Source organism: Sceloporus occidentalis, unplaced genomic scaffold (assembly GCF_023333645.1).
Source record: "Sceloporus occidentalis isolate IW3139 unplaced genomic scaffold, rSceOcc1.0.p SCAF_1, whole genome shotgun sequence".
NCBI lineage: Eukaryota > Metazoa > Chordata > Lepidosauria > Squamata > Phrynosomatidae > Sceloporus > Sceloporus occidentalis.
Window position 1 is genome coordinate 193251543 of NW_028316981.1, and position 27435 is coordinate 193278977.

The 27435-nt window shown below is 38.6% G+C and overlaps 1 protein-coding gene across 2 annotated transcripts in view; it reads right to left on the reverse strand.

Moving 5' to 3' along the window:
* CAAP1 (caspase activity and apoptosis inhibitor 1) overlaps positions 1-27435 on the reverse strand; it is a 41306-nt gene that overhangs the window by 5157 nt on the left and 8714 nt on the right. For both annotated transcript variants that reach the window (XM_089487997.1, XM_089488002.1), the window contains exons 3-5: positions 22174-22258; positions 17177-17255; positions 11427-11500 (exon numbers count right to left, since the gene is read on the reverse strand). In XM_089487997.1, coding sequence (XP_089344123.1) covers positions 11427-11500; positions 17177-17255; positions 22174-22258 — 238 coding nt within the window. The remainder of the gene's footprint in view (positions 1-11426; positions 11501-17176; positions 17256-22173; positions 22259-27435) is intronic.

The following is a 27435-nucleotide window of genomic DNA, read 5'->3' on the forward strand; positions in this document are numbered from 1 at the left end:
CTATCTGTCAAATTTAGAAGGTACAACTCTGGAGTTCTTTGGAAGGTCTTTCCTAAAATATCCATTATAGCTGTGTGTATCATGTTCCAAAACTTCTTCACCTTTTTACAAGTCCACCACATGTGGTAATATGATCCTTCTGTTTTTTTACACTTCCAACACATCTTGTTTACATTATTATACATTTTTGCTAGTTTAGATGGTGTTAGGTGCCACATGTAAAACATTTCATAATAATTTTCTTTTAGATTTTGTGCCAGTGTGAATTTGTTAGTTCTGCCCCAAGATTTTTCACAGTCTTCTAAGTTTATATTATTTTGCCTAAGTTGGCTTCATTTAATCATAGTTTCTTTTATGCATTCTTGTTCTAGATCACGTCTTACTAATAAATCATATTTTGAATTTTTTTCTTTCCCTTTTCAAATATTATTTTATCCAGTTCATTTTTGGATTTTTCTATTCCTACTATTTTCAAATCCATTTTTAATCTTTCTTCTAGTTGTTTATATGGAAACCAATCTATTTTTATCCCTTCTTTCTCTAATTTTTCTCTTGTTTTTAATTTAAAGGTCAATCTTTCGTCCTCTTCCAATAGTTGTCCATATGTTAACCATCGTTCTTTTACATTTTTAAATCTGTCAAAATGAGCTTCTTATGGTGATGTCCACATTGGGATTTTAAAATAATTTTGTTTCCCTACATTGTTCCCAGATTCTCAAAAGTCCTCTTCTAATACCCTGATTATTAAACTCCTTATTCTCTTTCTGTTTTCCATATATTAAATATGCATGCCATCCATACTTTATATTGTGGCCTTCTAGGTTTAATATTCTCTCCTTTTTCAAATATATCTAATCCTCAAGCCATACCATCCCACATGCATAATAGTATTTTTCCAGATCAGGTAGTCCCAAGGTTTAGGAATTACTGAGTGGGGTTTAAGAGTCTGAGGCTCCATCTCTACTGCACAATGAAGGCAGTTTGACATTGCCCGAACTGTCATAGTTCCATCTGTGGAATCCTGAGATTTGTAGTTTGTTGTGGCACTAGAGCTCTCTGACAAAAGAGGCTAAATATCTCACAACACTACAAACCCCAGGATTCCATTGCATTGAGCCATGGCAGTTAAAGTGGTGTCGAACAGCATTAATTCTGCAGTGCAGATACAGCTTGAGTTAGTAGTTTTTGTAGAGCAGAATGTAAGAAGGAAAGATATATTTAAACACATGTTGTATTATGTTAATAAGAGATTTCTCTGAGGATATGAAACTCGGGGATGTTGTAAAACATAAATTTATTTGGAAGTGAGTCACATTAAATCCATGAGAATGGGCTACCAAGAACTGGTTTTCACTAGTTTCACATGCATGTCCCTTTCTTAATGGCTGCAGCATGAAATTACAGCTTGCATCTGTGAAGAAGTTCCCATAGATCAAACATCATGGATGGATGTTTATTATCACCTCTCACACACAGTACTTTCCAACAGAATCATTTCACACATTCAGCTGGGAGTTTTCAAGTGATGAGACATCAAGAATCTACAGGCATGTCAAAACAAGCCCTCTGTTAATATATTTAGGACTAAGGCATATCACACTTACTATGAAGCATCTCTCCTTACAATTACAAACTAAAGAAATTTTAGAATTCTTTACCCATTATAAAAAGGGAAATACAAAGCCACCTTGTCCATTGGTACATCTTAAAGGACACATGGCCTATTATGCTAAAGATCAATATGTTGCTCTTAGGGAGGTAGCTTATGTGCAGTGTTTTTAAAGAGACAATGAGAAAACCTTGTCAAGAATTTACACACAGTTTTGGAGCAGCAAAGAGATAAAATGGCTTCATTTACTGCAGTAGGTCACAACATTATATTCTTTTACAGAATACAAGAAGATACACATGCTTTCATAGGTTTTGACTTACAGATTCAGAGAATGTTACCCAACATACCTTGTATTTCTCATTTTAGCCATTCTGAATGTAGAATGTCACTAAATAGGTGTCATGAGTATAATAGAAATCTCCATAGTCTTAAACCGATGTGTAGATTAAAATACAGATAATTTTCAGTTTACACTATGAAAAAGTAACACTGCATTTGTTTACAAGCTCCTACGTTCCATAAAAGGGTAGCACCAGACTAGAAGACCAAGAAATAATTACATGCTTTATCAATACTTCTTTCTTGGGGATTTTGTTTTTAATTAGCCTTTTCCCATTTGCACCAAAATATTTTCTTTTACTGGACTGCTTTTACAGAATTAGCAGTTTCTTTTTCTCTAGCTTCGGCTTTCAAATCTCTACGGCTGGGAGCATTATTGATCTGCTCCTATTGCTCATCACCACCACAGTCACTGATATACTAGAAACCAATACAAAACTGCCTCTGAATTGCACTTCCTGAGTACCAAATAATTTCAGTCTTAGTAAAGCTTTGGTTCTAAAGGGGATGCTGGTTAATGCCAGCTCAGATAGCAGTAAATATTGAGGCCCAAATTCAATTGCTAATCCCATTTAGAGTAGATCTATTGAATTAATGGGTTTTACACAGGCAGTGACTTACCATTCAGCAATTCAGTGAGTCTATATGGACCTAGCTATTGTGTTCAGGACTAAGTTTTAGTGTCCTTAAAGGACAGCTAAGTAGTAAACTGTGGGTTGGTCCAGGTCTGAAACAACATCATCTGGCTTCCAATAATTTTTACTAAATTTTAAGTCAAGGTGTAGCTGTATTAAAACACACACACACACACACACCATCTACAACAGAAATTTATAAGGCAACACTGAGTCTCCGCTTGCTTCATATATCTTTTACATCACTACTATCTTACGTGCATTCTGGAACAGGAAAATACCAGTGTCAACTGCCCTCTGGAGGGATGCTTTCAAAAGCATTTTCATCTACCATTATTTGCACTGAAGATCTCCTGTTTCTGTGATATCCTCACTGATACCAACTCTTACTTACTACAAAGCAGTGGATACTTCTGGCTCCCAGGTCAGTTTGTAGAAAACTGAATGGAACCTGAGAATTCAGAAGTGTGCCATGCTATTTTTAAATTACAGCTAATACACATGCATGGAATGCATAAGTTTCGTGTGAAGAAGTAATCCATAGCAATTGGGAAAAGAAGTATAAGATCCCAAGGTCTGGGATGTAACAGTAGCACAACACCTCCAATTCAATTCCAGTTAGAAGATGTATGTATGGCATATTGACCCTGAATGAGATTGTTCCCTGCCCACCAAAAGAGATGAGACATGGGGCTGCATCTTACTATAGTATGAATCCACGTCATACAAAAAGGCAGACACATTAATGACAGAACTCTGTTCTTCCCACTGGGGATGCACAGAAATATTTGTTGGAAGGAGGGAAGTCATAAAGAGGAGATGCTAAAATTTATTTATTATTTAATGTAATCCCCACTTATCTGCAGTTTTGCTTTCCAATGTTTCAGTTACACATGGTCAACTGCAGGTGCTATCCACTATTTCAGGCATCCACTGGGAATCTTGGAATATATCCCGTGCAGATAAGGGGCTATTGTAATTATTAATTTTATTTATATCCTGCCTTTGTTCTAGGACAGAGACAGAGAGAGAGAACATATGGAATGAGGGAAGAACTTTGTATATAGGAAACTGAGCATTCCAATTTCATGGGTAGCACTACTGGCCTAAACAGTAGCTTTCAAAATCTTTAAGCTTTCCTTACCTCTTCCATACAGAAGTTTTGCTCTACCACAACCGCAAATCAAAAAACTAAACAAAAACCCCTTACAGCCTGCCACTAATCAGGATAAACTAACTGGCAAGCTCTCATCTGTTCAGGCATGTGTAAAATTTCTTCTTGACAAGTTTCTCACCCTTCCCAGAAACTCTAGGAAGTGATTTTAGCTAAAGCTGGTCTTTTGAGAGAGCTAGACTACTGTTTTTTTCAACAGTAATGGTTGAGTATGCCCTATCTAAAATGATTGGGACAAAAAGTGTTTTGAATTCTGGATTATTATTTTTAGGGTTGGGGAAGGGAATATATACATAATGAGATATCTTGGCAATGGGACCCAAGTCTAAACCCAAAATTCACTTATGTTTCATATACAGAAGGTAATTTTTACACACTATTTTTTAATAAATTTTGTGCATAAAATTTGTGTAATCTGCACCATCAGAAAGTAAAGGTGTCACTATCTCAGCCATCCATGTGGGCAATTTTGGGTTTTGGAGTATTTTGCATTTCCAGATAAAGGATACTCAACCTGAATGATACTCTCCCTTACTGATATCTGACATCTAGTGAGGGATTTGACGTCATTGTGATCCTAAATACAGAAGCCCGACTGGCACCAACATTGGATCCATTTTGTCATTAGTCTATAACTGAGCTTTTTATTAAAAGATTTTAGGGTGCAATGATTTTATCCAGTTTGTACATGTAAATGGTTTTCATTTGGTTTAATTTGATTTAGACTATTTCATGTGCTTTTAAACTTTCACTGCCCTGAGATCTTTGGATACAGTGCAAGATATAAGTTTTTTAATAAATAAACAAATACATAAATTTGTATTGGAAAAAAAAAAGGTTGAAGCAAATCAACTACTAGAAAACAGAGTTTGTTTTAGATGCTCACTGGAGAACAGAAAGTGATATTCAGCCTATTCTTTTTACCCACCAAGAAGCTATGTTACATTAGGGGAATCATGCTGAGCTACAGCAGAAATAGGAATTTGTCACAGTTGGCAACTACTATTATAAGTAATTAATAGGAACCATAATCCATTCATCTAACCATGTCTCCAAAGATTCCTGTTTTAACATGGGGATTATACAGACTTGTAGTGTGTCTGTCCACCTATCCCTCCAATCTGCTAGTCGATTGGCAGTAAACTCTTGCAATCCTTTTAGTATTTTCAGGGCTTTTTTCCCCCCAAATTGGTAATGCACAGCTTTTTGCAAAAGTTCCAAGAGGATTATTCATTATTATTATTATTATTTTTTTGCTTTTTAACAAGAATACCTGTTGAGATCCAGAATTTATTTCTCCCTGCCAACATGTACTTGTATCTGTTTATCCTGCCATATTCTAAAAACAAAGATTCTACATTTGCTCTCCTGTTAAATATTTCAGTGTCTTTGGCAGAAACAGTATACAGTACTGTATCACAGGGCTTTGCTCCATGTATGCAAGCAGCATTCTTTTGGAATACGGGAAGGAGAAGTGAAAACTTCCCTCACATAAAAGAGAGCATTCTTCACTTGATCTTTATATGGGATATTTTCCATTCACAGCATGTTCTGTGCAAAGATAAACAGAAGAACACACTACTGTCTCTAATGTGCAGCCAGTCCAAAATGAGATCAAGAACGACTACTTTTCCTCTCAAGTTAAAGTAGGGGAGAGGAGGCTTTGGAAAATCTACCCTGCCTTTCATCTTTTCTTTTTTTAAAATTTAACTTTGTTTGTGTGTGTGTGTGTGTGTGTGTGTCAGTCCTGTGTTTATGAGCAAAGAAGAAAATCTTTAGAAAAACATATTTTCCTTGACTTTTTATGATATAACTGCTATCTGGAGGCGAAAGAAAAATCAATACTGAACACTAAGAGAAATGTATAATAAATGTGCTTCCCTTGTAAAGAAGGAGGCATCTTTTCTTAAAGCAACTGGAAAGTAAAGCATAATACAAGCAGTGGGTTCACAAATGCTAGAAATGTATGTAAATTACATACTCTCATGGTAAATTTAGTAAAACCAAAATGTCAGAAGACTCATTTGAATATACAATTGCACCTTTGAGGGCCTGATTCAAGAAAACTTGAGAATGAGGCCAAGATCTTTATCAAGCTAATCATTAAGCCTGTGCTGGACAGACACAGAAGAATCCACTGATTTCATATATACTTCTAAGGATATCACATATTTAGAAGAATATGCACAAAGAACTTGCATTCAACAGAACGCTGCCTGAATTTGGGTGTCACAATAAACAGTAAGTCTTGGCTTCATAAAACTAAGTATACAAAAGGATCTTGTAGCACCTTTGAAGCTAACTAAGAGACAGACACAAGTTGGAAGCATAAACCTTCATAGACCTAAGACTACAGAAGTTTTATCTGAGGAAGACGACTTAAGTCTATGAAACCTTATGGTACCAGCTTCCTTCTTTCTCTCAGCTAGTCTCAAAGGTGCTACAAGATCCCTTTGCATACTAAAACAAAATGTAGTTTAATAATAAATCACACACAGCCCTTTCACTGTTGTGATTCTTTCTTCAAGGGAATGGGTGAAAAAACAAATAATAATAATAATAATAATTTAAAATGATAGAATTTGTGTTGTGTCACAACCTGAGATTACAATTAAGAGCTCACAAGCAACCCAGGATAAAAACATCATTAAATTTGGCTAAAGAACACAATGACAAGTGCATTTGTCCAATTATTAGGCAGATGGACAAAATCAGAAAAATCTATGCCACACAGTCATGACTGAGTTTCTCATTTCTTAGATAATTCGACCATACCTATAATAAAACAGTGGCTTTTAAAAGTGTTAATGGAAACCCACACAAAATGTATCTTCTTCACTATAGTGTTCTAAGGAGCAGTCCTCAAAAACAACATCAAATGTCCAACTTTAATCTGTAAGGTGTAGTTTTTAATCTTTTCCACACATTGCCTCCAGAAAGGCAGCCCTGAACTCCAAACACCATCTGAGTGCTTTTAACTTGCCAGAAACAAAGTGTGTGAAAGATCAAAAGAAATGGGAATCAATAGGATTAAGGAATGGAAATGCTTTTGCCTTGCTACTGGGCACTAGTCCATATTTACTTAATACATTGTTCAGCTGAACAGAATCTCTTCAAAGAGAGAAAACATCCTCTACTGAATAAGCCTGGTTCAGAGTTCAGAAGTTACATTTCAGTGCACTCATTTCTTTTTGCCAAAGGTCAAGCGATCCCAGTGAAAGGGGTGCTGACCTGGGGGAATGAGACAAAACTATTTTTTAGAGAAATAATTTCTCCTTTTCCTTGAGAATGAGAAGCTCCCTAAACCTTAAAGGTTCAATCGGGCTGGGTTCTCTCTTCAGTGCTGGAAATCTCAATGGAAGCATGGCGCACAATAATCACACAACCCTACTGGCCTAACAAATGTTTAATTAGCTGAACTTCCTCATTTCCCTTTTCTACTCCCCCTCCTTTTTTTGCAGCTGTAATTTTACATAGTAATAAAAGTCTCTGGTGGCATTTTTCTCATTATCTTTTTCATTTTGATAACTTGTATTTATTCCTTCAACTAGGATTGTGAAATTCATTTCCAGGCACTTAATTTCTCTTTTTTAACCACTTTTTACTCGTTCTTGCTTACCCCTTGGCTGTCATTCTTTTCATCTTCAGCATCACAGGCTCCAGCGTGGAAGAAGAACAGCTACTAAGTTTAACAATTTATGCCTGCACATTCTCAAAAGCTCTTTAAAAACTACCATCCTGGCTAGCAGTGTTGTCATTGCCCAAAGCCATCATGAAACGGTGGCTGATAAAGTCATAAAAAGGACAAAGAAGCAATCACCTACAACAAGTCATCAATTCCCTCTGATAGCAGAGAAGGAAGAGAGGAAGTCTGCAGGAAACATGTCAATTCAGAGGTCATTCCAGAGAGTGCAATGAGCAATATTTAAAGCATTCTTCACAAAGTCACAGCACTGTATTACCTCTTGGATGACTCATGGTACCAGGTTAGTCAAGTCTAATTCCCCCATTAGCTACTTTTGCCTTTTTAAAGAAAGAATAGGACATTCACTTCTAAAAAAAATCATTAAGTAACTACTGGAAATTTTTCTTCCAGTAAGAAGACCTTGGATTCTGTAGATAATTCTACCATATGCATCAAAGGCTAAGAAGGGAAAAAGCTGAAATGAATGCCCCTGTAGGAACTACTGCCTGGTCTCTGGTCTCACAGTTGTGTTGCCTGTCAAGCCCCAACAGCCAACAGAACAGCTCATTTTCTTCTTTGCTCATTATAAAGGCATGTCCCCATAGGATCTCAGTCCTATTTCCATCTCTTCACCAGCCTTCTCACTAGCCTTTGGCAGATGCAGAAGAGAGGTGTTTTTTCATCACAATACTGCCCTCAGGTACAGCACTCACATTTACCTCTAGGGCAGTATGGCCTAGGTATGTGCAGTATGACCTCTAGGGCAGTATGACCTGAACGTGGGAAGAAGAAAATGATGTGATCAAGGATAGTAGTATTGTAATGTCTAAATCAGTGGTTACCAAACTTTGGACTTCAGCTCGAAGAATTCCTGACTGTTGGCCAAGGTGGCTGTGGCTTCTGGGAGCTGAAGTCCAAAACACCAAATGGACCAAGTTCTGGGAGTCACTGGTCTAAATCATGAATGAGGAAAAGAGTCTTCAGAAATATCTGGTGCCCTGAGGCTGCACTTGTACCAACTCCGAAGCCCCTCACCATTCCTTCCACTCACCCATTTTTTCCTGGCCTTTTTTGCCCCCAAAATTATTCAGAAAATCCACCTACCATTTGAAAAAACACAAAACAACCACCCACACATTAATTTTAATTGGCATCTCTTCCAACATGGAGATCAGAAATGATATAACACTTCTGGTCATCATTTTGGGAGGAGTTCAATAAAAATGGAGGTTTTCTTCTATGCCATAGGACCAAGGTGCAGGCCACAGAGGGATCAGGGGAAAGCGGCCTGCAGTCCAACACACAATTGCCCACCCCAGTCTAACTCTATCCATTTTATGGAGAGGGACAAAGCCCTGTTCCTTCCCCTCTTGCTGACTTACAAGTCATTTACTTTGTTGAATATAAAGTAATGGAAGTTATTGGCCTACATGGAACCCAGTTAGAAGTGAAGAATGTTTGTTAATTTTTACACCCTCGGTTAAATAAAGTATGTTACAAAGGTAACAAAGAAGGGAAATTCTTTGCACTGTGGGACCTTTCAAAAGTTTGTGCAGGAAAAAAACCCATTTATTTCTTCTGCACAGTAATGTGGTTTTACACAGAAAATACTACATTCTGTATTGTACTGTATTTTGTGCAGTTTTCCATGCAAAACCCACATTTTTCTACACAGAAAATAACATGCATTTTTTCATAAAATTTCCCAAGACAACTCTTAAACTGCAAATAGTGATTGAAAATTGCAAAGAAATCCTCTTATTCCCATGCAGGAGAGAGAAAACTGCTAAAATTATTTCTTTTTGAATGTAGAAATAAAGTAAGTGAAGATTTATATCCCTAGACCAAGGAGAGAGACGCTGAAAATCAAGCTCTTGTACAGTAGTGTGTGTGTGTGTGTGTGTGCATTGTTTTACATATATATTTATAATTTTTTAAATACTTATTCAATAGAAAAGACAGTTTTCAATGCAATGTCAGCATCCATAATCACTAACAGCACAAGGCAAAGAGGTATGCTGGTTAGATTCTGCATGACCATGACAAGTTTGGAAAAAAGATGCAGGTTAAGTCTCCCTTATCTGGAATGCCACAATGCAAAATACTCCAAAACCGAAAATGTACTTCATGGGTGGCTGAGATAGTGACACCTTTGCTTTCTGATGATTCAGTGTACACAAACTTTGTTTCTTTCACACAATTATTTAAAATATTGTATAAAATTCCCTTCAGGCTATGTATATACGATGTATATGAAACATAAATGAATGGTTTCCTTCTTCATGATGTATATGCAAATACAACTATTCCACTTCTGGTCCCAAGCATTTCACATAAAGGAGACTCAGCCTGTACTTCTTCCCACCCCTTCATCTGACAATAAGAAAGAATTCAATGTTGGATGGGAGGGAGGACATATGGGTTTGGAGAAAAGACTTAAGCTCTTCACTGGTTAGCTAATCCAACTAAATATAATATATATAATAATTTTGTAAATATAATAATTTTGTAGTTAGTCACATGTGAAAGCTGTGTTCTGAGCTCCATAACTATTATATTCTAGAAGCTTCCCCAACCTGTTCTCCTTCAGTGGTGTTGGGCTACAACCTCATCACCCCCAGCTTCCATGACCACTGTATTAGAACACATCTGGAGGAAATTGTATTGGGAATGGTGACTCTAGGGTGAGCAACAAAGAGAATCCATGGCTAAGGACACAGAAGAAACTGGTATTACAAAATAATGCTGAATGAAAACTTCTGACATGTAGTTGTAACCCAGTCAGACAACATAGCATTATGAATTTACATTTCTATATCAATTAATAGTGAACTTATTACCCTTTAAGTGATTTACAATCTGTAAGACAATTGAGCTGGGTACTCATTTTATTCTTTCTTTATTCCTGGAACTGAAAGAGGACTTTTTAAAAAATGTTTCATTCCAGGATTGCATGGAAAAGTTGCAGCTGAGAGAGTGAGCCCATGCTTTGGAGGCATAAAGTCTCAATTTCAGTCTCTAGCAGCACTGTCTTCCCAGAAGGTGGAAGTGAAATTTCCAGACCTCAGACACACAGTGCGCCAGTCAGTCCTTTTTATGGGGACTGTGTGTGTACGTGTTGTGTACTAGAACTAGGCCAGCAACAACAGGCCTCGCCTGGGAAGACAAAGAGCCCTCCTTCCAATCACCATCTTGAGGGGGAGAGAGGCCTATGTGAGAGAGCTGATGAGCTGGACTTTCCCCCTTCCCTACTGTCATTCCCCTCTCCTTTTGACCATCCATTAAGAACCCAAGCCCTTCCTCCATTCCATCTGCCTTGGTCCTGGCCTCGGAGGTAGAGAAGAACTGCTGGTCCTGATCCCCTTCCCCACCACCTCTCCCTTCTCCTTTTGTGTCGTGTCTTTTTAGATTGTAAGCCTGCGGGCAGGGAACTGTCTAACTAAAAGATTGCATGTACAGCGCTGTGTAAATTTACAGCGCTTTATAAATAAAGGTTAATAATAATAATAATTTTACCGACCTACGAAAGGATGAAAGGCTGAGTCAACCTTGGAGCTCTGGGATCGAACGCACAACATTGTGGCTGCAGTACTGGCATTTAGCCACTGCACCACCAGGGTGCCTATTTACCTGCTTCTCCCCGTGCCACCCTTATCCAATACCAGTGTCTCATTTGACAATTAACAGGAGACTGCAGCACCTGCATGTGTGAAAATTCAACTTTTCCCCCCAAATAAATACATAGCTCAGGCTTAGAATATTTAAAGTCTACTTACCCAGAAGTCTTAGGCTGTATCTGCATTGCAGAAATAATACAATTTGACATCACTTTAACGGCCATGGCCCAATGCTATAGAATTCTGGTATTTGTGGTTTGTTGTGGCACCCAATCTCTCTGTCAAAGAAGGCTTAATATCTCACAAAAGTACAATTCCCAGAATTCTACAGTATTGAGCCATGTTGGCCTTCTCTGCTCCCTACCTTGTTTTGAGTCCATCCCTTCCAATTTGCTGTCTTCCTTCAACCAAGAAGTTGAATCTATGCTACTGTCTTGCCTGGAAACAAACAAGAGCACATTTGAATTAGTATAGCCTTTTGCATTTCTAAAACTGAACACTTCATCCTATACATAATTTCTCACCACCACTATGTTATTGTTGGTTTTACTTCATGAAACACACTTCCCTAGTTATTCCTGTGTGTCTTCTAGTTGTTTCTGGCCTTTGGCTACTTGTAAGGGAGTTTGCCTTTGCCCTTCTCTGAGGCTGAGAGTGTGTAACTTGCCCAAGGTCACTCAGCTGAGTGGATATTCCAATCCTGGTCTCCAGAGTCATAGTCCAACATTCAAATAACTACACCACATTGGTTCTCAAATATACATCATATATGTTTATATTTTAATGTACCCAGCTATAAAAGAAAGCAGGGTCCGTGCCACTTTAACAGTTGTATAGAAAAGGAAATGTGATCAGGTAGCTTATCATGCAAACAAAGTTAACAGTCCCTACTGTCGCCAAACAAAGGAAAGAAAATGTTTAAGAACTAAATGCTCATTAATCAGGAACAGCTATATGCTGACAACAAACCAGAAATTTTGGAACCTCCTTCCAGGAACTTGTTGCTCACAACTGACTTATCTGTTGGATGCAACATTCCTGACTCAAGTTGCCTAATAACCTTCAACCTTGCTCCATTTAAAGACTACACTTTTGGATCTCCCTTTCGGACTGTTATTTGGATTCACTGCTTGACTGCATTTGACTCAAACTGGCCCGACTACACTACGTCATCCTTCCTAGTGAATCTGACATCCTTCAGGGATTCTCCCATGTTCTGTTGCCTCCTGTACTCTTTCTCAGGGACCTGGATTCGTGTTGGCTCCGAGACAAGACAAGACAAGACAGGACAGGACAGGACAGGACAGGACAGCCTCGATTAATTCTTCTAGCAGAGCTCTCAGAGGAGCTGGCAAGATGGCAATGAGGTGGCAGCATTGGTGGGCAGGAAGCAAAGCAGCAGACATTTTAAAGCATTCATGCCCAGGAAAAGGAATGCTCCATCAAGGCCAGCCTGAAGGAAGGAGACTCTGCCCTCCATAACTGCCATCTGCCGGCCTGAGAGGGAGTTCACCAGGCAGGTCAAGCTCCATCAGGGCCAGCCTGAAGGAAGGAGACTCCGCCCTCCATAACTGCCATCCGCCGGCCTGAGAGGGAGTTCACCAGGCAGGTCAAGCTCCATCAGGACTAGCCTGGAAGAAGGAAGAGCCCTCCCTCCAATCCATCTGCCTTGGTCCAGGCCTCAGAGGGAGAGAAGAACCACTGGACCTCATCCCCTTTCCCTCCACCATTCCCTTCTCCTTTTGTTTCGTGTCTTTTAGATTAAAAATAATAATTGTAAGCTGCCCTGAAAGCCATTAGGGCTTAAGGGCAGGATATAAATACCTAAATAAATAAATAAATAAATAAATAAATAAAAGGAAGGCGTATGGTAATGCTACTAATGATATATTTGTAATTACTATCACTACTTCCACACTATTTTTAAAAAGAAATATTCACAATACTCCAGACTCCACATACAAAAGTGTGGGGGGGGGGGGGCGGATAGCCATAAATCTGGGCCACCAATGAGAAGTCAGTTGTACAACCTATAAAACTGCAAAGATCCACTTATCTCAGAGCTCTTGATAGAAAACTTTAAAAACTTCTAAAAAGTTTTACACAGTTCATAATCTGCACCAAAAAGGAAGAAATATTAATGAGCCACATTTTAGGAAGAGGTGGTAAGATCCTTGTTTAGAGTTTCCTACATGTTTCTCCCAAATATGAAGCTTTTTTTCTTGTACAGAGAGGGTGAATCTATAGCTCAAATGGATTACATTTTATCCATTACTTCACTGTGATATTCAAATGTCTTTATATCAAGCAGGAAAACAAATGAAAGATTTTAAGACACACTTGAGGATACAGCTCTCTGTAGGATTCTGAAATCATGGAAGGCTGGTCCAATTGTTGAGTTTAATGAGCATTTTGACCATAAAATGATTTTATATTCATCTAACCAATTTCAGACCTCAACTATTTTGTCTAAAATTTGTAAAGTGTATAAAATGTTAATATGCACACAATCACATCTGGTGGTTCATAATATGCACACAATCACATCTGGTGTCCCTCAGGGAGCGATTTTGTCCCCTATGCTATTTAACATTTACATGAAGCCGCTGGGAGAGATCATCCGGAGACATGGGGCGCGGTGTTATCAGTACGCTGATGACACCCAGATAATTTTCTCTATGTCTCCGACTGATGCAGTAACTAAGGATGGCATCTCTCCTCTAGATGCCTGCTTGCCGTCGGTAATGGGCTGGATGAGGGAGAACAAACTCAGTGTGAATCCAGGGAAAACGGAAGTACTGGTGATAGGTTCCCCGGTTTCGGGTGGTGAGATCTGTCACCCGGTCCTGAATGGGGTCACGCTCCCCCTGAAGGACTCGGTGCGCAGCTTGGGAGTACTCCTTGATTCGTCGCTCCAGCTAACTTCTCAGGTGGATGCGACGGTCAGGAGTGCTTGTTATCAGCTACGGCTGATACGCCAGCTGCGTCCCTACCTGGACCGAAAGGACCTTGAATCTGTTGTACATGCTTTGGTAACCTCTCGATTAGACTTCTGCAATGCGCTCTACATGGGGCAACCCTTGTACCAAACCCGGAAGCTGCAATTGGTGCAGAACATGGCAGCCAGACAGGTCGCTGGTAGTTCCAGGTCGGACCATATAACACCTATTTTAAAAGACCTTCATTGGCTGCCTATTTGCTTCCGAGCTCAATACAAGGTGTTGGTTTTGACCTATAAAGCCCTAAATGGCTTGGGCCCAGGGTACTTGGAGGAGCGCCTCTCCCCATATAATCCGCCTCGCACACTCAGAACTTCCGGGACCAAATTGTTGGAGGTCCCTAGGTCCAACTTGATACGGACCTCACAGAGAGCTTTTACTACTGCTGCCCCTTCTCTCTGGAATAAGCTCCCTGCAGAGCTTCGCTCCACCGCCTCATTAGCTGTCTTTAAGAAACAGCTGAAAACATATCTATTCCGGCTGGCCATCCCACCTTAGATTGTCTGTTTATTTTCCTGCCCTCCTTTTTCCCTTTCGACCCCGGACCGTTGTAAATTCCTTCTCTCTTTTCCTTGCCCTTGACATGTATATTTTATTGTTTTCCTGTTCCCGTTTTTGTAGTAATGTTTTTAACTGTTATATTGTATTTTTATCTTGTATTGGAATGTTTTAAAAATTTTGTAAGCCGCCCTGATCGTATCTATGGAAGGGCGGGGTAGAAATAAAATTTATTATTATTTTATTTATTATAGCATCCAGCTAGCAGGTTTGAGTTAAACTGTTAATATTTTAAGATTAGTGTTATTATACTGTATGTTTACATTTCATAGGTTCACTTATAACTTACCCATATATCCAGCTACATTACTTTAAGTGTTATGCCAAAGTTATGACTATATAGATCTATTTCCTTAATAGGGACTTCAACAAATGCAGTTCATTTCAAAGTAGTTCCTTAACTAATTTAGCTCTCCATGAAGAAGACTCCTTCCCACTGACCCAAGATTTGTTTCCATACACTGTGGCTATTGTTGTGTGCCTCCAAGTTGTTTCTGATTTATACCTAAGGTGAAGTTATCATGAGATTTTCTTGGCAAGATTTGCTCAGAGAGAGTTTTCTTTTGCCTCCTTCTGAGGCTAAAGAATTATGACTTGCCCAAGGTCACCCAGTGGGTTTTCCATAGCCAAGGGAAGGTTTAAACCCTGGTCTCCAGAGTCATAGTCCAACACTCAGACCAGCACATTGACTCTCTCTCTGGCTATACTGATGATAAACCAACAAAATATTGCACAGGACTTCTCCATTCAATATAACCAACAGTCTCTGATTCAGCACAGTAGCCCCAATATTTATACTGGAATCAAATTCATTTGTAATTACAAATTTTTTAAAAGCTTAAGCAGAAACATCAGTGGTGTATGTACGCCTGCAATTATTCAGCAATTACGCCACGCAAGCAGAAAACTGGCACTGAGTATGGAATGCAGCATCCTGAGGACTGCTGCTTACAGTCCAAACAACAACATTTCTATCTTCTAACACTGTGAAGATGGCACTTAAACTGCCTAGCAAATATGGACCTATGTGTTTTGATTATAGGATTCAGCTGCAGAATCTACCTTGTCCTAGGACAAAATTTTGAAATTATTTGGTGCATAGCATATACAACCCTGAGAGTAGGTGCAGAAGTAATAGCTATGCAAACATCTTTTGTGTATATTAGGAACACATATTCTAGGAACACATCTTTTGTGTGTTCCAGATAGTCTTGAGCAGCAAAAAGTACTTAACAATTGTACTCCTGGCGTGTATATCCTTCATTCAGAACCAAACAAAGGATGAAGACATCAATGCCTGAATTGGTTAATAAAGGTACCATCAAATACCACTCAGTGGCAAAGAAAACAGAGGATGACAGGACACAATCCTATAGTCTGCAGAAGGAGAAAGCTGCAAAGGGTATCTGTTCTAGGATAATAAGGCTCCTGCTGCCCTGAGTCTTTCTGCCAAATATAATGCTTGACTCAATATTGTTCTTTTGGCAGAAGCACCACTGTCACCTCTTTATTTCTAATTATGTAGCTTTTTTAAAGTACGGGTTATGGAAATGCCTCTATTCGACATGCAGTATTTATCTCAAATTTATAACAAATGAATATTCTGCTACAAAACCAGCTGGAGAAACTTTGTGGCACCTGGTTTATATCAGCCACTTCAGGAAAAAGGTACACATACTAATACAGACAATCTGCTGTCCAAAACATTTTTGTCACTGAGCAATTCTTGCACGGTCTGGACAAGATTTCTTGGTATAATGTGCTACTTATAGTTTAATATGTATGCCTTTTCTGCCACCTTGTGGCCAAACCATGTAAAGATGAGTTGTGGTTCCCCCAGTTAATATAACTTTTCATCAAAATACATTGGGCCCTTGTTCTAGTTGGAAAAAGAAATTTATTAATAAAGTCTACAGACAGAATGAAGTTACCAGTTCAATGCTGAGCTAGTTTTTTAATGTGGTGTCTACAATTACATGTGCATAATAATGAGTATCCCTCAAAAATTAATTCAAAACCATCTTGAATTATGTTATTTTCTGATAGCATTGCTTTAGAGAACACTGAAATGTCATATCTATAGCCTTGCTGATAGTATACTTATTAAAAGACAGGATCTGAGCAAAGAAAGCCTAGAATTCTCTCTCTCTCTTGAAGGCAATGTCAGAGTGTTTTACAAAATTTTGCAAAGGTATAATAAAAATTTCACTGGCATTTCACTTTGACTCACCTAGATCTCAAATATTTACCAAGATGCTCAAAAATTTCACTAACAATTTTGCACAATTTCATTTCCCAAATGTTTTGCTAATTTTTTACTTTACCTCTGTAGGGTACAGCAATATTTCAGAAAGTTTTCATACATTTTCACTAGGATTTCATATGGTTCCATCCAAGTGCCAGTCCCAATCATTTCCCTTAAACCTTTTCCAAGGTTTTAACTAGGATTTTTGTTGTGATTGCAGTCACATTGCAGGTGGAATGCTCAGCAAAAGACAAAGTTAAAATACAGTTTCTGCACAGTATTACATTTTGTGTATTTATTACAATTACTTACTGACTGATTGACTCAATTGCTGACTTCTCTTTATTATCATCCTCCTCTTCATCACTGTCAGAATCAGCTTCGTTCTCACCTTGAAATAAAATGTCAATGTGAGATACTCTTAGCAGCATTTTTCTGCCTCATTAATACTGTACACCAGTATGTTATGGCTGTATGTCAAAGAAAGAGACGCAGCCCACCTGCTTGTAGGGAGTTTGAACAAAACCATGTGACACTGCAATCAGTGAAGGAGGTAAGGGCCTGAGTTCTGCAGATGACTGGCAAAATGGAACAGGGCTGGTTGCAAGGGTATCATACAACTACATGATAGGGAACAGAATGACATGATGTTTTGAAAACTAAGACTGACTGACTGTGTGTTTGCCTGCCCCCTATGCACAAGAACAGATCTCATTGGAGGCATACGTGCTGCATGCAAAAGGTTCCCTGTTTGGTATATGCCATTTCCTGTCTGAAAATCCTATCGATCAGCATACAGAAAGTCAGCTATAACAATCACGACTACCTCCTATAAGGCAACCTCTTCCTCAAAAAGGACTGTTAGAGCATATGATTTGCACGCAGAAGGTCCAAGATTCAATGCTTGCCATCTCTTTAAGGAATCAACTGGCAGGGAAATACCTCTGATTGCATCAGAATAGACAAAACAATGCCTACATGGACAAATCAATGGAAACAATGAACAGCAGCTTCCTATAAACAAACAAGTATTACAACCATGTCATAAAAACACAGTGCTCAGATTCCAATCCCTTTGCAGGAGGAGGAGAATTAGATGGAGGAGCAGCAGTTGTTGCTGTCCTTCCATTAACAAACACCCATCTAACCAGGGGACATGCAGCCCCCTGTCTCCCATTTTGTAGTTTCCAAGCTTCTGGAGCTACCAGACCCCCTCTATTTAATTTTCTGAGGCTGAATTTTTAGGAAGGAAATGAACCCAGTCACCCAAACTGCCAGAAAAGCATGGCAGTCTGGGTCCTTTGCATACCCGAAACCCTAGAAAAATGGAAACAGCTGGTTGTTGTTGTTGTTGTTGTTATTATTATTATTATTATTATTTCTATTCCCACCTTTATCCCAGTTCAGGACTCAAAGCAGCTTACAGCAAATTAATAAAAAACATATTGTTAAAAATTTACAAGGTACAAAAGTTAAAATGAGATTAAACAATAAAAAAATAAAAACAGACTAAAACATACATAAGCTTTTAAGGGTGAATCCTGAGGGAGAGAGAGAGAAGTGAGGCGAAGTCACCCAGTCACTTCCAGCTGGGCAGATGCAGCCTGCCACAACTGCCTTTGCCTATCCTACCCAAAGAGGTTTTGCCACAGAGATCATATAACATTAAATCCAACCTTTTTTGAAGTATATTTATAGCCATCCAAGTTGAAGTGATATATTGGCACTGTAGGGAAGAAATGTGTTATTGTTTTTCAAAAGAAAAATAAATAAATGCAGGCTGCAGAGTCTGTTCAAGGACCTTGTAGTGTATCACAACATGACATCAAAACATCTATAACTAGAATATAGTTCTGAATGCCTTTGGAAATGCATGTACGGTCATTGGCAATTTCTGCAAGAAAAATCTAAAAGTCAAACTATAAGGCTAACACACAAAGACTCAATTGTTAAAAATTAGGTGTGATCATACAATTTCTGAGAATATAGGTTTCTTTACAGTGAAATATAAATACTACACACAAAGCAGCTTAGGAAACAAATTTGGGTTTTTACCAATCTACTGAGCAAGAAAAAAGCTCAATATAAGGACAACCACAACTCTTGTCTTAATGCTGCAGCCATTTACAGCTCTATATTAGATAGATGCCAAGTCATGTTTCCTCTAATTTGTTCAAAGTGTCTCTCCCTATCTATCTTATAGGCAATTGCCATGTTTCTTTGCTGCATATATAATCAAACAACCTTGCAGTGGTATTTATCAGTGGCTCCACACTTACAAGGCAGATGTGATTGCTCTGGTTAAATACAAATGGTATGACACTCAACAAATGCACAAAGTGTTGATAAAGTATCTGCTTCTTGAAACAGCTACACACACTCATGTGGGAATTCTGAGTGGAAGACAGGTTCCCGAATGAGGGTTCAAAGTCATCAATGCTTTATTCATTTGTTTTGGGAAGCGTCAATATAAAATTGGTGTAGCTTCAGCCACTGACAGAGGTGAACTGCCATTAATCCACACACTTAATTGCAAACACAGATTAGACTGCTCACCAGCACGCACTGAATGGATGTAGCAAAGCAGTGGTTCATACTCTTGTCACATCCTGCTTTGACTACTGCAATCTTTTCTTTTTCTGGTCTTGCTTTAAGGAACACTTAAGTCTTTTCACCTCTGTCCAAAATTCTATCACCAAGACTTACTCTTACTCCAATTGTATAATAATTTCCCATTCTGTATTGCAGCCGGCACAATTTCTTTGCCTTTGCCTGTGAGTCTGACTGGGGAGCAGGAAGACAGAATAGGTTTTGTATGTTTGGGAAGGGGATGGGAAGTGTTCAAAGGGTCTGAAACCAAAGGCAGAGAAACAGCTCTGATGGTGCTCATGCACGGTCAGAAACAGATACAAGTGGATATTGCTTACCTTCATACAAGTCAGACTGACTAAATAGTAGAGCACAGGCTTTGATACAGAAGGCTCCAGGTTCAATGCCTGACATCTCTAACTAGTTCTGGAAAATATTCTACTCTGAAACAGCAGAGACAGCTGGTGTCAGTCAGCATACATAACAATGCTCTAGTTGGCCAAGGGTCTGAAACAGCTTCCTATGCTGTCTTCCTATATTTAAAATTCTTTATGATTTTACCTTACTTTGTGCTCTTATTTCCACTTTCCCTATTTTGTGACCTTTTTGCTCTTGGACCTGCCCATCCCAAAGTCTTTCATTTCCTTCAAATACTGGTGTCATTCTCTCTTGCTGCCCTCCCTGCCTTTAACTCCTACTCAAAACACTGAAGGAATACCGTGAAACTCGTATTTTAAAGTAAACCTCTATTTCTCCTATCTGCTTAAAACAAAGCCATAACTGAACACAACTGAACCAATTCAGATTCTTCCATTATTATAGAAACTGAATTGAATGAATTTGACAAAATAATAAAGGAAGGGGGAAAAAAACAACTGATAAAGAAAATCCACAAGCTGTTACTGGAGAGAGACCTAGGGGAAGTAGTTAAGATTAAGTGGATGCAAAATATTGGAAATCAAATACCCTTAGTAAACTGGGAGAATGTAGGGAAAAACAATATGAAATTCACAAAATGTTTTATAGATGGTATATGATACCAACCAGATCAGCAATAATGAAAAAACATAATAGTAATAGTTGTTGGAAATGTAAAGACAAACCAGGCACCATGTACCACATGTGGGGGAAGTATAAAAGAATTTACTGAGTCGAGAGGAAATAGGTCTAATCTTATATATGATAACAGCTGCACATATGGTGAACACAAGGTATTGGAAAACTGATACAATACCAATGCTAGAGGAATGGATAGTAAAACTAAATGATCTTGCGGTCATGGATAGATTGTCTATGTTTATTGCAGGAAAGTCAATTCAACAATATGAAAAGAAATTGGGGAAAATGTCAAAATTGTGGAGCCAGATTGAGAGCGATCATTAAAATTCTGTTCAAAACAAAACCATCAAGGATTAGAGATTATGGAATGTATATAATAGATAAATAAGAGATGTTACATGTAAGAAGTTAACATGCAGGTATCTCCCTCTTAGATAATATTATGTTTACATTTGTTTGTTTGTCTGTATTATGTATTATTAAAACAATTATTTTTTTATATATATATAAAGATTCTTCTGTTATAATTGTTTCCTCATGCCTTCTTTCTTTCAGGGTGAGCAAAGTATGATCTGGGGATTATAAGCAATCGCCACTCCAAGACGCTTTTGTGGCCCTGAACAGTTCCAGAATCCCTAGACCAAGTTTTTCCACTGGTAAATAACAGGGGTGAATTGCTGCTCTTAACCTCCAGGTACAACAATTTACCTTTTAAATACATTTCAAGTCCTCCTCTGTCCTGTTTAACACTGAAAAATATCCATTTTTGAGAGCCAGAAGTGGATTTCTGATTATCTGGGGGGGGGGGGGAGGTTGTTTTATTTTTCAGTAGTTCAGAGGGTCTTGAGATATAAAAGAGGCTCACAGACCAACTGCATTTATCCATTTTCTTATTCTATAGTTGTTTTTTGTCCCTTGCTATCACAACAGTTTGTTTTATTTCACAATTTTTGTTTTGTTTTGTTTTGTTATTGCTACCCTGGAAAGTGCTGTGGCTGATGAAGCTTCATAAATAACAGATAACAAAACCAACATTGCTGATCACAGCCAAAATGTAGTGAAAAACAACAGCATTTGCAAAGCTACAGTATTGTGGAAAAGCATGAAAGTTTATTCCTGTCCTTCAATGGAACAAACAAATCTAAACAACCATGGAACAAAAACGGTCAAATGCTGCTACTAGCTTCTAACAAATGCACATTGCTTTTTCTGCAGTAAAGCAAAGATTAGTAATCCAAAATCATAAATCTTCCAGTGTAGATACTCCCTTTGCTATAAATTGCTCTGGATTTTCAACCATGAATGCTCTGAATCATGAATCTGATTGAAATGCATGAAATAAAGAACTTCAAGCTTGCTGAGACTTCTTAAAATTTCCATTTTACTAGAATCTAAGTATTAGGATTCAAACCTACACACATGATAGATAGTAAGTCCCATTTTACTCTTCTGAACGTATTTCTAAATGGATTCTAAGCAGGATTGAGCTGTTAGTCGGATAACTTAATTTTTACTACCAAATATATTTACCCTCTTATTTGCTGAATTGATACAAACCCCATGCCCTTATCTATTCTTTGATGGGCATTACCCTAAAATTTTACAGTAAACTCAATATATGGCATACTTTCAGTTTCAGTTTGCCATGCACTCCTGCTTACCTTCAAGAATTTTCAGTAATTTCTTCTCAGACATGAGTTCCAGCTGTTCAAGACAAAGCCTTTTGATGTCTTCTATGGAACAGTTCTAGGGGAAATGATGGCTCTTTTGTTAAAAATGCAACATTAGTACAAGACCATTAAAAAAACACACACAACCAAATACTGCACATTGATTAAGCCAAACTGATAATACACTCTCTGAACTTCTTTTTGTCTTCTGAACAAATTATCAAATCCCCTGATTTAGCAAGTGGATTTGGCTTATTCCAGCTACTGTTCTCATTACTTGCAATGGACTTCTTTTCCAGCTTTTGAAAAGAGATCAATACCACTCTTACTTGGTCTCCAACACCTTCATTTTTATTTTAAGAAAGAAAACTGTATTAGTCAGTTGCAGCAAAAACAGCAAACCTGAGGCACAATTCTTTTATCATCATCTTTATTTTCTCAGTAAATGATCCTAAACCACTTTGCTCATGTTATAACAGTTTGGGTAGACACTGAGACCAACCTGTGATGCTTGTGGAGTTGATGCTTTAGTAGGCTATGAATCATAAGCTGGGCTGGCGGAGGAGAGGTACAGTTTGCTATTCAGCCTCAAGCAACAAAATGTCTTGGGGCCACCTTGCTCTCTAGTAAGCACTGTTAGCTGGCATTAATCTTAGGTATACAGATTGCCTTCCTGCCGCAAATTCCATACTTAGTCATGGTAAAGTTGTTTGTCAGTATTACAGTTATTTCTGCCTAAAGCTAACCAGAGTTTAACTTAAGGCTGAAATTCCTTTCAGACTGTTGTCTAAGATACTGGTTTATTAAACTTGTCTTTCTTTTTATTTTTATTAGAAAATGAAAGTATGTTCCTCAGTGGTTCAGTATCTGAGTCCCTCCAAGCCATTCCAGCTACTTTATTCAACCTCATGATGGGGAGTCTATATTTCTCCATCAAATCGCTTCCATGGCAAGTTTATAAACAACCCAAGTGCTTTCCAACAGAATGAGAATTTCTATGAATCTTCCCCTCCACTCACACATTTTTTGGCCTCAGACATGGGAGGGATCATGGTGGACAAAATATTTGTGGCTTAATAAATTTTGCTAGGTTTTTCTACAATAGAAGGAGCATGAACATCAATATAGTTAGCTAACAGGCAGTCACTACATGTTGCTATGAAACTGGTACTAGAGCCTTAGAGAACAAAAAAGGGAGTTGCTCTCTTTCCATTCCACCAATTACAAAAACTTCCTCCCCATAAATGGTGACACAGACAGGTATATCATAATGGGAATATGGGTAACTTTCTTACCAACTAGAAGAACCTGCAATAGTCTTATAGAGCACCAACCACCAATAATGTTGCTTTTTGTTTATTTTTCAAATTCTGCCTGCCCTCAAGTTCTGGTTACTTTATTTCCTAGCAAGCATGCCATACATCTCTTGGGAGTAGTGTTCTCTTTAATTATAAATGACTTATTTATAAACTGCCAAGTTGCCACACTCATATCTGATGGCATTATGTCCAATTAAAGAAAAATTTCAATATCCCCATGGAAATGCTATAATTATATACTACATTATTCCATATGCCACAGTAATTAACGTTATTTACATTTCCAGCCTGCTCCATTCCAAGGGCTGTATAACAGTATTTATTAAAACACACATACAGACAAATATATAAACATAGAATGCTTTTGTAGCAGTCTGATCTTAATATCTACTGAACTACTATTGAACCAGCTTACAAATGCATAGGATACACACTGAAAAGGACAGCCAGCTCTAATTGGTTGGTTAATCAAGTACAGCTTAGTTGATTAATCAGTGGAAGAGTCAATTTTAATTGGCAAAAGTATATTTTAATTGGTGGGGTTATAAGGTAAAGTCACAGTTGTCTATTTTTGGGTTGTTGGGGGTTGATATTGAGATTCTAGTGTTATCATCATAAAAACACACTCAAGGCCTAAACACACCAACACCTTGTGCCGGCCTGTGGGGGGAGTCAGGGCGCAGCGTTCTCACGCTGGACGCCCTAACTCCACCCCATGGCGCCATTTTGGCGCACATTGCTCCACATGGCGCGCACCATCATGACGCACCTCTGGTGCTGCATCCACATTATGTAGCGCTGAAGGGGCATCATAAAGCTGCTCTGCTGTGGTTATGGCACCCCTTAGAGGGTGTAAAAAGGAGGTGCTTTTTGTGCTCTTCAGAGGCCGGATCGGGGCCGCACCATGAGGTTGACCGCAATCTGGCCAATAAAGGGGCAGCTGCATGCCGCTACTTTATGGGCAGTCTGGACAGCCCCTCAGAGTTTAGAAAAATGCACCTGTGGGCTGCATGCAACCCTCAGTCCCATTTTTGCAGCCCCTACAAACTAAGACCACAAAACTTCCTTTAAAATAAAATCAAAATAAAATGTGTTTGTTGGGGGGGGGGGTGGGGTTGGCTTTCAAATGGCAAAATGCCCTCAATACCTTAAAACAGGCCCCAAATACCATGGCTAGCCTAACTTTGACAAGCCCTTAACAAACATAACCTACAAAAATTTTTATTGTTTTTAAGGATTGCTATTATGTTTATGGTTTTGGTTGTTTTTAACCTTGTATGATGTTTGCACCTTGGTGCTCTTGTAAGCCGCCCTGATCGTTTGGAAGGGCGGGGTATAAATAAAAATTTTATTATTATTATTTAAAAATGGCTGAATATCAGCCCAAATAGGAACGGGAAATGTGACCTTACGTCTTGTTTGTCCAGCGGGCGTTAAAATGGGCACATGAATAAACTGTGCCACCCCTGACATAATTGAAAGTGGTTTAATTTTAGAATATGTTTAATTAGCATCATCAACAAGCCAAGAAAGTAATGGCTGAGTTCCTTTTTCAGGGAGTCTTCCATTTGAAAAGGCACATCTCAAGATGAGCAGGACTACTTTCTCTGGAGCAGAGGAGTGGGTTACAGTATTTTGCAACCATATGAGTTTTTAATTGATATGTTATTTATGTCAAATTAGAAATTTCCCCACAGTACATAATTTAGGAATTCCTGACTAGCTAAGCTATAAATTATATTACCCTATTTTCAGCGGGCATAATAATAATAAATAATAATAATATGCTTTATTTTTATACCGCTTTTCCGGGGTGATCAAAGCGGTTCACAGAATCATTTAAAACTTACACATCATAAAAACTGCCTCACAAAAACCAATAAAAACCGAACAACATGCATTAAAGACAAGCAAGATGGTGGTCGGGAGGAGGGCATGTTTCGATATCACAATAAGCCTTGGCTTGTTCAACATAATGTCAAAACTGGAAACTCCGCCTTATTGCTCTTCTAACGTCTAGATTAGGGGAAGAATAAATCTATGTTCCAAGTTCAGATGTCATGCTAAACAAATCATAGACAGAGTCCCAGGATTTTTAGCTAGTAAAGAAGGCAGGAAGAAAGAAGGTCCATTCACTCGGACGCACGCTTGCTTGCTCAAAGTAAGCTACAATTTATGGTTTATTACATTTATATGTTTTCAGCATCTTAACAGGTATCTTCTATTATTATTATTATTATTATTAATTATTATTATTATTATTTCCTGCTTCTCCCTTCAGATCGATTATTATTATTATTATTATTATTATTATTATTATTATTATTATTATTATCCCACCCATTTCTCAAAACTGGGACTTAGAGCATCTTACAAGATTAAAAACAGTACAATTAAAAACACAGAAAAAATGTTAAATTAAAACAGAATTAAATTACAGTGGTACCCCGGGTTACGAAATTAATTCGTTCCGCCGCCGCTTTCGTAACCCGGAAACTTTCGCTAGCCGAAATGCCCATAGGCGCTAATAGCGAAAGCCGCGATTCCGTGTGAAATCGCGCCGAAAAGCACCAATTTTTTTTTCGTAACCCGAAATAACCTTCGTAACCCGGAAAAATGTTTTTAAATGGATTTTTTCCGTAACCCGGAAATTTCGTAAGGCGGCGCATTCGTATCCCGGGGTACCACTGTATTACAATATTAAAAGAATTGCATAAAAATATAGTTAAAAAGATAAAGACGTTTAAAATATTTAAAAGAATACAACATCCAGCCCATTCTTTAAAATCCTTCTGCTTTCAAAGCCTGTCTGAAGAGGAAGGTCTCTGCCTGCTGGCGGAAACCCAACAAAGAAAGGGCCATTCTGGCCTCCCTGTGAAGGGAGTTCCAGAGCTTAGGGGCAGCCACAGAAAAGGCCCTCTCTCGTGTCCCCACCAACCGTGCTTGTGATGGTGGTGGGACGGAGAGAAGGGCCTCTCCTGAGGATCTCAGAGCCGGGACTGGCTCATACAGGGAGATACAATCCACCAAATAGCCTGGAACTGAGCCATATAGAGCTTTATAGGTCATAACCAGCACTTTGAATTGTGCCTGGAAACAAACTGACAGCCAGTGGAACTGTTTCAATAGAGCCGTTGTGTGATTTCTATAACCTGCCCGTTAACAGCCTGGCTGCAGCTCTTTGAACCAACTGAAGTTTCTGAACACTCATCAAAAGTAGCCCCAAGTAAAGCGTGTTACATTAGTCCAAAGGGGATGTAACCAAGGCATGTACCACCATGTCCATATCCAACGTTGGACTGGGCGCAATTGGTGCACAAGCATTAAATGTGCAAAAACACTCCTGGTCACTGCAGAAACCTGGGCCTCCAGGTTCAAAGCTGAGTCCAGGAGTATCCCCAAACTGTTCACCTGCATCTTCAAGGGAAGTGTAACCCCATTTAACACAGGCTGAATCCCCATTCACTGATCTGCCTTCTGACTGACAAAAGCACATCTGTCTTATCTGGATTAAGTTTCAATTTGTTTGTCCTCATCCAGTCCATTACTGATGACAGACACTGATTTCGGACCAGGACAGCCTCCTTGGATTGAGGTGGAAAGGAGTAGTAGAGTATCATCTGCATATTGATAGCACCTCACCCCAAAACTCCAAACAAACTCTCCCAGCAGTTTCATGTATATGTTGAATAGCATAGGGGACAACAAAGAACCCCGAGGGACCCACTCCAGAAGGAAAGAATGGAACCACTGTAAAACAGTACCTCCCAAGTCCCATCCCAGAGAGGCGCCCCAGAATGATACCATAGTCGACAGTATTGAAAGCTGCTGAGAGCTCCAGCAAAACTAACAGGGACACATTCCCTGTTATCTTTTCAGATAACGACCTGGTTTGAATGTCCTAGTAAACCAAATCCTTTTTTAAAAAATAAAC